General features: G+C 39.6%; 1 protein-coding gene and 1 long non-coding RNA gene across 6 annotated transcripts in view; one reads left to right on the plus strand and one right to left on the minus strand.

The window, feature by feature from the left end:
- The window catches only part of LOC120779028, a 256,412-nt gene that overhangs the window by 20,149 nt on the left and 222,133 nt on the right, over positions 1-14,130 (plus strand). The window lies entirely within an intron of this gene.
- The window catches only part of LOC120779009, a 48,546-nt gene continuing 42,161 nt past the window's right edge, over positions 7,746-14,130 (minus strand). The window contains exons 2-3 of the mRNA XM_040111128.1: positions 13,083-13,322; positions 7,746-10,840 (exon numbers count right to left, since the gene is read on the minus strand). Coding sequence (XP_039967062.1) covers positions 10,722-10,840; positions 13,083-13,322 — 359 coding nt within the window. The 3' untranslated portion in view covers positions 7,746-10,721. The remainder of the gene's footprint in view (positions 10,841-13,082; positions 13,323-14,130) is intronic.

Raw genomic sequence — 14,130 nt, forward strand, 5'->3', positions numbered from 1 at the left:
CAGAATGCATTCAAAAGAAATTCCGCTCTTGTTACACATTTGAACACTTTTCACAATTCTTTATTGCCGCGCACATGTGTATATGTGTTTGTGTTTTTTGCTGGTGTTGCGGCTGTTAAATGCCAATCAAAAGCTGCCAGCGCACATAGCTTGATATTTTTTTATATTTATGCGAACGCTTTGCTTGCTGTACGTGCGCCGCCCTTTGAGCCGGTCGTCAGCGCTTAGCTTCGGACAGCGCTGGCAGTTCTATTAGTTGGCGCATTCGTTTGCTTTCTTTATCACTGCATTTTTGCTGGCAGGCTGCGATTCCTAGACATGTACATGCTACATGCCGCTGCCACGAACAGACGCTCTGTGCGCTCTGTTCTGTGCTCTGTGCCCTGTCAATCTTATCAGTTGCGGTATCATTTATTGTGTGACACTGACAGCTCAGCGTGAAATGGTTTGTTGCTAGTCTCTCACAAACTGGCGGTGAGGTAAGAAATCAACGTCGGCAACGGCAACGACAACGGCAACAACAACCACAATAACGGCGGCAACTAACACTACTCATCGAAAGTCAGCGCCAACTCCATATTTGTCGTAATTGCAACTACTGCGCCAACAGACTCCAGCACTCTCAGGTCTTGTTGCAAAAACAACTACACGCTTGTATTCTAAAAATCAGCCAGCACGTCAATGTCGCCGCATTATTAGTCGGGCAAATGTCGCTGGGGATCGCACATTTTCTACGAAGTTTATTACGCCGACTTTGTTGCACAGTGCGTCTCGCGTCATACATTTAAGGTTTTTGCGCTAGTCGCTGTACGTAGTATGACTGACTGCCGCCGGCTCACTCAGCCCGCTTCAGCTACCCGCCAGCAGGCGTTTGCCGCCACATGCGCCGCATATCTGCGCTTTGGACGCGCCTCGTCGCTGCTCCCCAGCGTTCAATTATGGCGCTCACTTGCCGCGCTGCAACATTACAAGCGGCGCGTACATTTGAAACCGACGCCTAGCAACATCAAACACACACGCATACATGCACACAGCTTGCGTCTGGACAGCACTTGAGTCACGGCCGTTGCAATCTCATTATGGCAACAATTAGTGAGTGGCTTGGCCGGTGTAACAATTTCATTTACGCCGATCGTGGAATTCATCAAAGAAGTGTCGGGCGCTCGAATTGTTGTCCACTAATGGGTTTCATAGAAATGTTCGCATTCGAAAGTGTGAAAATACCTTGAATATTTGCGCAAAATACCATGTATGTATGGGAAGAAATTCAGTAGTGTAACTTCGAGTTTTTCAAAAGGACTCGCTCAAAATTGACCAAAATTGGTGTTAATTAAAAAGTTCCCGACCTACTCTAGCAAAACACAGTTTTTGGCAAAACTGTCTTTTTTTATTCAACATTTTATTATATATTTTTTTGCTGGTGGAGAGGTGGAAAATACCTTCCGCATCATCAGAATATCCGTAGTCGTTTGTATACTTATTTCCAGGAATACTTGTATGTGATTATTTGTAGTAGTAGCACTGCTTTTTCCGTAGCGAGCTGGAGGCTGTGTGAATCGAACCACGCGTCCTTAATTAAGCTTTCCGTGATTAAGCTTTCTTCGCGCGTCTCTGTGTCTTCTGTGTAATTACCACTGCAATGTCGTCCACGTAATCAATTAAGTACGATTCGTCTGGCATTTCGAGACTTAATATAGCGCCGTAGCTGATGTTCCACAAGTCTGGGCGTAAACTGGATCCTCGTGCTGCTACTAACGTGACTGCCATTTGTCGTGATCCCTCTCTAGTTTGGTACAGCAGTTTTCTGTTGCTATAGTAGCTCCGCAATATAGCTCTTAGGTAATCGAGGATGTTAAAGCTTTTTTCGAAAGCGTCGGTCATATCCACCTATCTGACGCTGTTGAAGGCGCTTCGGGCATCTAAAGTCGACAGCAACAATATTCTTTTGTATTTATGCCATCTACGCAGCTTCTACTTTCAATGAGGCATTTTATGGCTTCAAGAGTTGATCTGTCGTGTCTAAAGCTGTGTTGTCTAGGGGAAAGTCCTCCAGTTTCGTTGATAGCCGCTTCGAGTCTGTGTCTAAAGCCGTGTTGTCTAGGAGAGAGTCTACCAGCTTCGTTGATAGCCGGTTCGATTCTGGATTTAGGTAGCCTTTCATAGAGCTTTCCTGCTGTATCAAACATGCATAGTGGACGGTTGCTGATGACAAGTTGGGATCTCCTTTTCCCTTACTGATTAGCACCATCCGTTGCTTTTTCCAGGGTTCAAACAATATTTTGGATTCGAGGCAGGTGTTGTGCATATTCAACAGTAATGCCGGTCGCTCAGCAGCGATTCTTTTCAGGATTTCTGCTGTGATCCCGTCTTGGTCAGGCGATGTATTGGCCTTGAGCTTGCCAGTAGCTAGTTGCAGCTCTTTGAGGATAAACTGGGGGATTTGCAGAAATCTTAGAGTGTGTTCTGGATCACTAGCCCTTTTTTCGTTTGTGTTGTAGGGTGTGTCCACGTTCTGTTCTATTTTGGCTGCGGTTTTTATTCAACATAGTTCCTTTCAAAGATATGCTGATGTTTGTAACAATATTTGTAGTATAACTTGTACTTTGCTTCAAAATTGGCCTCAGTTTCGATGATCACCTCTTCCTTCGACGAAAATTTCTTCCTAGTGAGCAGTGTTTTGAGATCTGAGAACAGAAAATAATCGCTGGTAGCCAGATCTGAAGCATATGGTAGTTGCGGAAGCAATTTGATGACAAATTCATGGAATTTTGTCATCGTTTTGTCTGACTTCTGACACGGTGCATTGCCTTGGTGAAACATCACTTTTTTTGCATCAAAGCGGCCTTTTCGGCGATTTTGTCCTTCAAACGGTTCAAAATACTGATGCCATAACTTTGCCAGCCGACTGTTATGTCTTTTCACGCTTTGCGGTCGGTTCCACATGTGCAGTCCACCCGGCTGACTACCGACTGGACTCCGGTGTGCAATGATGGAGCCGTAGTTCATACACATATGGACTCTAAAATTCGGTTTTATTACGTTTAAAGAGCTTCAAACGCTGAGAGGATCATTAATTCGTTTTTGTTTTGATGAGCTCGCGTGGTGCCCACTTTGCACAGATCTTTCACATATCTAAATATTCATTCGCAAAAAATCGAATACGTTGCTTTAATATCTTTAGAATTTCAGCACTCTCGAACAATATAACTTTGCGGACCTCAAAAAAATTATTTCGGGAAATTTTTTGATAATCTTTAATTTGCCGTACTTTAACTGCAGGTTCTACACTTCTAACGCTTTAGTTCTTTCATTGCAAGAGAAAGACAGTTATTTCTGCCGTAACCTAAATTAATTCCTCAAACTAGCCACCAGAGATTTACTACTTAGCACTTTCTAATAACATTTACACTTGACTGCTTTTCGAAAATGCATAATTAGCAGTAAAAATATGCATTTCCTTTTGGAAGAAGAAGAATTATAACATTTTGCAGTTTTTCTAAGGCTCATTAGTATATTCATTCCACAAGTATTAGCTGGTTGAACGAATGCATAAGCAATTACTAATTGCCGTAACTCATGCGATATTATTTTTGAGGTGTAAAGCAACCGTTTCAAGAGAATTCTAGAAGCAAGTTATGAAATAGTGCAAATGTGCAAAGTTCTGTTAACTTCAAATTGAGGTTATGTGAGAATTACTTTCAAAAACTTGGCTTAATCATTGAAATTCGGTCGAGCTCGCAGTCGCAGCTGAGAAACAAGAGGGCAATCCAAATAGTTTGCCCGAAAGTAATTGCTTCCCCTACGCCTGAATTTGTGGATGGAAACAGGCAAACAGATAATAGAACCCCAGCTATCGACCGAAGCTCACGAAAAGACACAACTCTCCAAGGCAGGAGCTTCCTCCCTCTGAAGATGAGAGCAGAAGCGGATGAGGCGCACCTAAACGATGATGGTCGCACGACCCCCAAAAAGATGAAGATGAAGTAATTCAAAGCAGAGATACAAAAATACCGAAGTAAAAATTGGCTTATCTGAGTTTCACAAGTTCTTTGACATTATTGGTAGTTTGCACCTGAACTGGATAAAAACGCAAAGAGATGCAAGACCCAAGAAAACAACTAGATCCTTAGAAACATGCAGTGAACATGCAGATTTTTTTACGTCTTCCTAAACGAACTGCGTTTAAACACATGGCTCAAGCAGCTCACTACTTCCGGTCTTTGAACAAGTATCCTCTGGGTAGCCTAAGAACATCCGTTTGAAGGCGAGCTAAAGTGAGAAGGCGAAATATCCCCTGCATAGGGTTGTGCGCTGGGTTTGGGACCCGCCACGTAAAAAAACACCCCCAGTGAATAGGTATAACCAGCCTCGGATGAGAGACCCCCCTTTTGATGACGACCATGGCAAACGAAATAAGGAATACGAATTTTGGGCATGCACCTGGAAACGAACTGCGTCCAGCCAAGTAAAGAACGAGTAATAGAAAATAGAGCCACAATAGAGATCTGAGACTTCGGCTCCTTAACCGCCGAAGCAGACGTCACGAGAAGAATGGAACAAACTACGTGGTATAACTTCAGTAACCGAGCTAAAGTAGAAAGTCACAATAGGGTTCCGCGATCTCGGTACCTTAAACACTGAAGCAGAGATCAGAAGGAGGCAAGTGATTGAGTTGTCCGCACTCAAATGGCTTATACAAGCGGAGACACAGATCGTAGAATATCAGAAAAGAGTTTACTAACTTAATGGCAGATTTGTTGCTGGAAAGGGTAAAGAGCAAATCAGCCGTCACAGCAAATTAGCATCACTATTAATTATGCCTCACTAATCAAGGAGATTGCAAATGTCAAATTAAGGCAACCTGACAGCTAATACATACACACATTGCTACATACAAACTGAACTGACTGGGGCAACCTGGATTCGAGGTTGATTGAGTGGGCAGCAACGCGCGGCGCGTTAATAATTGGAACGGAAGAACCGGCGTCGCGACGGCCTAACCACAACGGCCATGTCGCACGCACTTTGCGGCCTCAACTTCACTACTCGACTTTATCGGCGGCGCATAATCCACTTAAGACGGCGCGCATGGACACAATTCATCATGGAGTCGCATGCTGCAAGCTGGTAATACAAACTTATGCAATAACATGAGTCCGTGCGCAATAGTGGCGCTAAGTAGACAAATCTGCGGCGCGCAATAAATGGTAATACGCTAGCATTGACCGCCAGGTCCACTGGCTGTGGCGCATGCGTTAAATTTACCATTTAAGGCAATCGATTTCAATTATTTTTGAATGTGCACAACATAGATCCATGACATTGGCGCAGCACTTTTGGCACGCGCTGACAGTGGGTGGATGCTGGCGGCGGCGCGCTGTGTGCGCGTTTAAAAATTGGAGCCACAACAGGCGTTCTAGTTGCCGCTTTTGCATTACTCAATGTAGCAGTTACATGCCAGCGCTGTGGCGTGTTTGACCAGATTGGGTGTTGCGCGTCGCATTGGCGCCATTGCAACGCCTTCAACCATTTCTTGAATTATGAAGTGTGTTTCGCTGGGTAAGTTCGTAACGGCAATGGCGTGCCAACGATTTGTTTGTATGTCGCAATGCAAGCGCCAGTCGCGCTGCTCTAGTCGTAACAGCTAAAGGGCGTGCACGTCTTGCGCGCTGTCATCCTTGTCGCGGTTTGCATTGCCATGGCGCGGCCGGAACCAGTTGACTGGCGTGTTGGTCTCAGTTTTCAGCTGAATGCCAGAAGCTGCAAATACCATGGTTGAAAATGAACGATCAGAGTATAACGGAGCTTGTTGGGTAACTTATATTGCATAGCGGTAGAATGTTGCATAGCTTTGCTGGCGCCATTTCTTTATAGAAAATTGGAAGTGTCAATTGAATGAAATACGAAGAGGCCGGTGTAGATTGTTGAAATGTACGTTTGGGATTTTGAATATTTGTGATATTCGCTTTGGTCTATTGATATTGTTGTGGACTTTCACTACATGCAGCTCTCTTCAAAACTACTGAATCGGAGAATGAATCGAACATATCTATACCAGGACTTGTGGTGCAACCCTGCGCTAACATGTCTTTAATGAGGTACCCGGTCGATACTAGACTTCACGCTGTGGTTAAAGTACTACAAATTTTGGAACCAAACCTAAAACACCGCATAAACAGTATTATTTACGACAGAATGGTCCTAGTGGAGAAAAATGTAAACATATCTTGAAGGGTTAAAAGAGTCAACCTGCAGGCTAGAGTATTGTAACCACTGTCTTGGATCCCGGTGGTAAATGACTCCAGCGAAAAGAGAAGCTGCCAATGATCTCCGAACTCAAAATAGGAACGTATTGGAACTCTATTTTGCGTTCTAGCATTGAAACAATAAACCTCGCGTGCGCTTAGTTCAAAGCTGTCCTCGCTAGAAATAGTGAAATAGTCAACAAACTGGTTGGGGTATAGTACGATTATAGCGAAGTCGCTGAAAAGCCAATGCGCTCCGAGCTCAAACCGATGTAGGAACGAGTTGGAACTCTATTGGCGTCTCTTGCATTCTAGCACTGAAATCATAAACCTCGCGTGCGCTTAGCAATGAGAGCTTCTTTTGGTCTAGAATAGAACGCAGGAGATCTACTGAACTTTTTCCTTTTCTAAAAGTGTTAAAAGGACATTGTGTAAAAGACAATCATGCGGTAAGACTACAAAATCCAGTCGTACGCAAGTTGTCAAAGTTGTATGGCAGAGGGTGAGATGGTAACATCCAAGCACAACCAGGCACATCCAGGGACTTTCACTGTTCAGCCTTTGCAAGACTGACGCTGAAAATCTCTGTAATACCTTCGCTAAAAATCTAATCTTGTCGGACGCAATATGTCTAAGTTGTTTGGAAGAATTTGTGTTAGAAACAGCCAGACTTTTTCTGCAAAATTACTCAACATCTCGTCCAATATTCTTCTAAATTGTCCATATCTCGGCAGTCAAACCTTCGGTGAACCAGAAGTCATAGCCGAACCCGACATTAGCGATCTTAATAAATTTGTGTTAGGCTCAAAGCGCTTTGTCGATTTGTAAGGGTCTTATGAACAATTATATCGAAGTTTTATGTACCATAACGGATCAGCGTTCTAAGCCAACCGAGTGAGATCCCTATTAGGATCGATCTCTTAACCTATCCCAACCCAGAAAGAAGTAAGATAATAATTGAGTTTTTGCAGTGCGAACTAAGGTCTATTGTATCCTCTCCTATATCACATATGATCACAAAGATCCAGCTCCGAATAATTCCTGGAACTCGCTAGGCGCGACTAAGGTAATATGATCCCTGTCCATGTATATGAATTCTAAGGCTTTGAGTCTGCTTCTGCAAATCGCTAGGCAATTGAGAATCAGTTCTGGAGTTTCCTGTTCCATGTCGCAAAATCGTCAGTTTGCGCGAGATAGTCCCTTGCGCATGTTCGACAAGTGCTATCTGACCTTTAGTGTCCTTTATAGAGCGTGACAAGTAGACGGAATTTAACTCAGATGAGTTTGATCATATCTCTAAGCCTTGCCGGGTTGTAACCATTTAGTAGCAGCTTGGCGTGGCCCATTCCTGTTGTCTGCCGCCAGTGTCCTTCTCTCCCCACTTTCTCCTTCGTGAGGTGCAATTCCTTTATGGCGTTTGATTTTAGTCACTTACCTGCTGAAATCATTTTTAAAACTAAGTTAAAAGTCAGCGATGTATTTACATAAAAATTTCCGTTATCTCGTTATATTTTATTTAAACTTTTACGCTTTTCATACATTGTCACAGTATAAAGAGTTCGTATTGACAAGTCGTTGAATACTTACAAATACACAGTTACATCACTTACATGCTTACAACTAATACTTAAAAAGATAAACACACAAATATACGAATATGGAAGCGCTTATTGTAATGCGTAAGTAAATATTAAGAAACTTACTTAACACTAGACATATGTATATGTATTGGACTTACAGCTACATGCAATTTCACGTTATTGTTAATATTTTTGTAATTATTAACATTAGAGTTTATTTACAAGTAATTACTAGCAATTAAAAATAGACTTAAACTTACGTAAGTGCATTGGTACTTAAGTTAAAAAAAAAACTCAAAAAATCGAAAAATCAAAACTTAATGCTTTCGACTAATTTAAGCGGCGCATAAAATTTATTGAAGAGCACAACATCAATGCGTGTGTTGCTTACGTTACACATTTCAAGTGAGCGCCGCACGCATTCCGTGTATGCGCGCACCATATTTGGCGGCGCTGCATTTTGCTACTTATGCTTGGCGGCGCGCTGCGAGGCACACAAACACACAAAAACGCGTTATTGTTACAAAAAAAATGCCAACAAAACACATGTCGGCGCTGTTGTGTGGCGAGTGTGTGTATAGAAATTGGCAATCAAAATAAAAAGCAAAAGCTTACGGTCACACAACATTTCTTCGGCTTACACTCGGTTGTTCATTTGTTCAATTCTGTTTTCCTACGACTGTCGGCCGTCGACTTACGTAACGAAACACTTTCACTGCGGCGCGCACATGGCGGCAGGTGTTGCTAAGACTGCGCGCAAGAGCGCAGCATGTCTCGCACTGAACGCGTTCAACGCCTTGACGCTTGCTCCAAATTTTTTGTTTGTTTATTTGCTATTTTTGAATTGATCAGAATGAACCCTTTTCCTGCCTAGCCTGAGAGCCGCGTTCCGAGCGCCTTCATGCGCTTAGCCGCGCGCCACTGAACTACAAGAGCGCGCTTGAACACTGCAACGGGTGTTCATTAACGGGCCCATTGCTATCAATTTCGTGGCGCGTCGAAAATCGCGTGCAAATTGTGCAAACATTAAGTGAGCGTAATTTCATTTCTAACACTGTGTTTTGTTGCCTACCATATATGGAGTGGTTGTGCCGCTAATAATCTCCAGATTTTAATGTGTGTTTTGTTTAGACTTGTGGTTTTCAATGAAACAATACTTTTACGGCTTTGATCTTTTTGACAGCTGCTGCTTGGCTTATACCCAGTTTGGTTTGGTAAAAATTATTAGCAAAATAATATTCGGTTAACATAATCGCACAGCAGAACATGGATCGTGTTACAGCAATCATGGATCAGTGTCGCAATACGTTTACTCTAGTGTATAAGTCACATCGCAAGAAAACTTTATTTAGAAATGAAGCTTACTTTTTGTTGAATGAGTAGCTTAATAAACAAAAGTGTCCCGTTTAGAATGGTGATAATCCAAAAGTCATTGTTGAGACGAGGATGGAGTCATGTGTTCACGCAAGTGAGGAAAGTTCTCTGAGCGCCATTCACTTGGGAGTGGCCAGAAACGATTCTTTTACATATGGTTCAAGCAGCTCACCACTTCTGGTCTCAGACGAAGTATGCTCTGTGTAGCCAAATAACATTTGTTTGAAGGTGAGAAAGCGAACCATTCCTCCCCTTGTTTATGCGTTGGGTTTTGGACTCCCCACGCTAAAAAGGCTCTCAATGAAAAGGAAACAAATAGCCTCGGACGAGTGCGATGCTATTACATCCTCAAAAAATTATTGTTGTCACCATATTTCTTCAAAAATTAAGCTGACCATTCTGTTTTAATCAGTGTCGTATGATACATATAGAGCCATGATTAATGACTTTTACATGACTGAACTGGAGGAAAATCAGTTCCAACAAGAGACTGCGCAATATGCCTTACATCCAAAGCTACTTTCAATTTATTTGAAAAAAAACTTCGTGATCGCATTATCTCGAGTCGTATGTCTGCGGCTTGGCCTCCAAGATCGTGCGTTTTGACACCGCTCGACCCTTTTTTGTGGGATTTTGAGAAGTTGCTTGTCTATGTACTTAAATTGAGCCGATTAACGCCTTGGAAGCGTTAGATCAGCACGTCTTGCTAACATCCTGTATACGGTCCAAATCGGTGCAAAAATGTTCGCAAATTGGTTCACTCGGCTGTAATTTATTTGTTCCTGTCACCGCGGTTACTTGCTCGAAATCATTATCAAAACCTAGTTGCAAAGCCTTTTCTTTATAATAAAGCTAAACTCTTGGCCATAAATTTCAATTTCACATACAACTTTTTAAGTTTTATGCCCGTTTTATGTCTTCTGGAAAACCACATGTCTAAAAGAAACACCCTGTTTTTCTATTTTCGTAGTAGAACTGGCCTTAATTGCTCTTAATATGCTATGAGTGTTCGTTTCTTAAGTCTCTAGTTTATTTTTTACTATGTTTGAAATACAGTTTAAGTCTTTCTCGTGCTCATGCTTCTATTTTCGTTACGTTTTCGCTTTCTCATTTATGCTTACTCATATTTTCTCCTTTCGTTTTCGCTTAGATGCTTAAGCGTTTAAGTACAGCTTAACTTAAGTAATACGTATAGTGAGTTCTTATATTAAGATACACTCCCTGGGAGCAAATGTGCACTTGGAGTTCTTACAACTTAAAATGTGGGACTTATACTTGTATGCTAGAAAATAGTTTTTCATATTACTAAGTTAATAAAAAATAAAATTTCTTTTCAGTTTTTAACTTAGCTTAGCGTTTCGTATTGCAATAAGTTATACTTTTATACTTTGAGTTGCTCAGTGCTCGACTGTCGCGCGGCTTTTTGTTACCACTGTCAGCAGCCAATATCGTCGTCGTCTTCTCAATTCACCTGCGTCTCGTGTGAATTTTTAAACTTTCGTTTGGAGTTTGTTGGTTGTACCTAGTACATCATACCCGGATGTACCGCACCGCCGCGTTGGAAGTACACGTTCGGATTACTGCTTAGTGTTGGTTCCAACGTCGTGTAAAGATTGGTCTCATCGGGTCGTATAAATAAACCTGCGGAGTGGATGAGAGAGCGAAACGAAGATAATGTTAGACGAAAATATTGAGTAGTTTACTATGGAAGAAATAAATAAATGTGGAAGCTGTTGAAGGAGTGAGATAAGAAAAATATTACTGAAAAGGAAGTGTTTAGTATGTGAGAAAGAGATGAGTGTACAAGATTTTAAAGGTACGACAAAAAGAAAAAGTACTGAGAATGAAATGTTTACTATAAGAGAAAGAGATAAATGTGCACGATGGTTAAGGTGTGAGAAAAGAAAAAAGTACTGAGAAGGAGATACTCGGAGAGCATTTTAATAAAAAATTACCCATAACTTTTTTATTATAAAACTAGATAAGAAAGAGAAATGTGATGGATAGAACTAATGCAACACATGCATTTTTTTAGAATTCCTGGTACACTTTACGAAGCCTCTAAATATGTATGTAAAGGAAGCTAATGTTGCTTGTATTAAATATGATAATGTTTTATATGTTTTGATAAAGCGTTGCTTCATCGGCTTTAGGCAGAGTAAGCTTAAATTCCGTTTGAGTTTCTTTTAGATAAGGTATGATCTTTAGATATAAGTAAGCGAGCAAACAGCGAGTGTGACTGGCATATGTGCTCTTTGAGACTATAAAGCTCCTCGAACATCGAAGTCTTACAAACATTTTAGATAAGGTGAGAAATAAGTCGATCCCTAGCAACTGGCGGAGAACGAAGCTCTCGTGAAAAGTAACGAATTTATGTCCGAGAAGCATGTAAGCAAGGAGAGAGTATGAAGCTCTCGCGATAAGTATTAAATTCATGTCAGAGTAGCATATCAGCAAATATTTTGATTTCATCATAACCAGAAACAGTACAGACCATCAAAATTTAAGAATTTTTCTTGGAAGTGGATGTTGGTCTCGAACTCAATTTAAAGAATTCCGGAAATTAATGTGGTAGATATGTGACCCCAGAAGGAAATTCGATTATAATCCTATACTTTTAAAATTAAGAAAGAGCATATCGGGTCTTGCTAAGAAATTTAATAAAATTTCTAAACTTAGATTTCCAAAATGGAAAGCGAGAATTTGGGGTCTAAATAGTATGAGAAGACACTTTTATACCCCAAAGCGATTACAATGAGCTTGCAACTTATATATACGAATGATCAAAGTGACGGCTTTAGTAATCTTAGCCACGACCGTCCGTATATACTAGTCTAGATATAAGACAGAAATTGTGTATGCGTCCTTTTCCCATCAAGAAGTCTCACATTTGTCGGAACCGTCGATATTGGACTATGATTTCACATAGCTGCCATATAAACTGAAGGATCGGTATGAAGTTTTTGTAAGGAAAACTTTTTTATAAACGCGATATCTTCACAATATTTGATGTGGAAAAATTTTCAAAGCACTTACATATGTATATATAATAATATTCGAAAAAATTGTTACAATCGGGCTACTAAAACATTTAGCTGCCATATAAACTGAACGATCAAAAACATGTTATTGTATGGAAATCTTTTTCATTTGAACAGATATCTTCACAAAATTAAGCATGAATTATTTTTCAAAGCAAAAATACATTATCTCTAGAAATTGATCAAATAAGGCCACTATAGCTTATAGCTGCCATACAAACTGATCGTCAAAAATCCAGTGCTTGTATGAACAACCTTTTCATATGATGAGATATCTTCGCAAAATTCAGCACGAATTAATTTCAACAGCAATGCTAGAATCCCTGAAGAAATTATTAAAATCGGACTGCTATAGCATATAGCTGTCGTACAAACTGAACAATTAAAATCCAGTCCTTGTATGGAAAACTTTTTTATTTGATGAGGTATCTTAACAAGATTTGGCGTAGATAATTTTCTAAAGCAACGGTATAATCTCTGAAGAAATTGTTCAAATCAGACGACTATAGCATATAGCTGTCATACAAACCGAACGATCAAAATCAAGTTCTTGTATGTAAACTTTTTTTATTTGTGCAGGGTATCATAGCTTCGAAGCAACCGAAGTTAACATTTTTTTTTGGTTTCTAACTTTTCTAGTCTAAAAATCATAAATTTTAGTGTGTTTTCTTATAAAATTTAGTTTTAGAAATAGAGTTTCTTATTAATATAGAAAGCGCATGCGTATAAGCCAACACAAATAAACATACATATATGAGCATTTCTATAATTATATAATCATGTATAGCATATGTATTGAATAACGGTTAAATAAATAATGAAGCATTCAATACAAACCTTACCTGGATACCGGAGTGTCTGTGCGATATGTGCTTGTGTCATTGACGACAGTGAGTTGCCCAATTGTTTGAGTGTCGGTGGTGAGGGCAATTGTGTCAACGTTGGCGGTGGAATTGGTGGTGGCGGTGGTGGTGGGGGTGGTTGTGGATAAAAACAAAACGGGTGCGCTGATAAATGTGCTGGAAAATAGTGATACATACGTGTATAGCTCGGTGGTGCTGCGGTGACCAAGGCAACGCGATCTGCACGTTGCATGCAAATAATTGCCGTTTTCAATGTTCCACATCCAATTATTTATTTATTTATTTATACGTTTTGGTATTTTTCAATTACGTAACATTACACCAAAGCAATCGTGTTATTTTTGTTTTTGTTGTTTTTTTGGTTTTGTAATTTTATACACAATTTTGTTTATATTTTTGGCAAACACCAGGAAAAAACATAAATTCCAACGAAATGACACCGCCACAACAAACACCATGTTTTTTGTTTTTGTTTTTATTTTTAAAATTATTTATATTGTTTGGCAGTTTAATTATATTTATGTTGGGTAGACGCGCGCGCCCAGTGAACCAAAGCAATTTGCGGGGTGTGGTGGTACAAAAACATATGAAAAAACAAACAAACACACGAACATAAATATTTATACACAATTTGATTGATGGGTGATTGATGTTTTTGGTGAGGGAAAATTTAGTGGATTTTTATGTACAAATGCATGTTGTTGTTTTTTATTACAAAAATTGATTTCGTTTTTTTTGTTACATTTGTGATGCGTTTTAACCATGTGGAGGTGATAGAAGCAAGATTAATCATAAATTATTTTTTTTTATTTTTTTTTAATATTATTTAAAATTTTTTTTTAAATTTTTTGTTTATTTTTAAATATTTTTAAATATTTTTTTATTTTTTTTATTTATTTATAGTTTTTTTTTAATTTTAAATTTTTTTAAGATATATTTTTTATTTGTTAATTTATTTTAATTTTTTAATTGTTAATTATTTTAGATTTTTAATATTATTTATTATTTTGTTTTAAAGTTTTTAAAT

This window comes from Bactrocera tryoni, chromosome 5, assembly GCF_016617805.1.
Source record: "Bactrocera tryoni isolate S06 chromosome 5, CSIRO_BtryS06_freeze2, whole genome shotgun sequence".
Classification (NCBI taxonomy): domain Eukaryota; kingdom Metazoa; phylum Arthropoda; class Insecta; order Diptera; family Tephritidae; genus Bactrocera; species Bactrocera tryoni.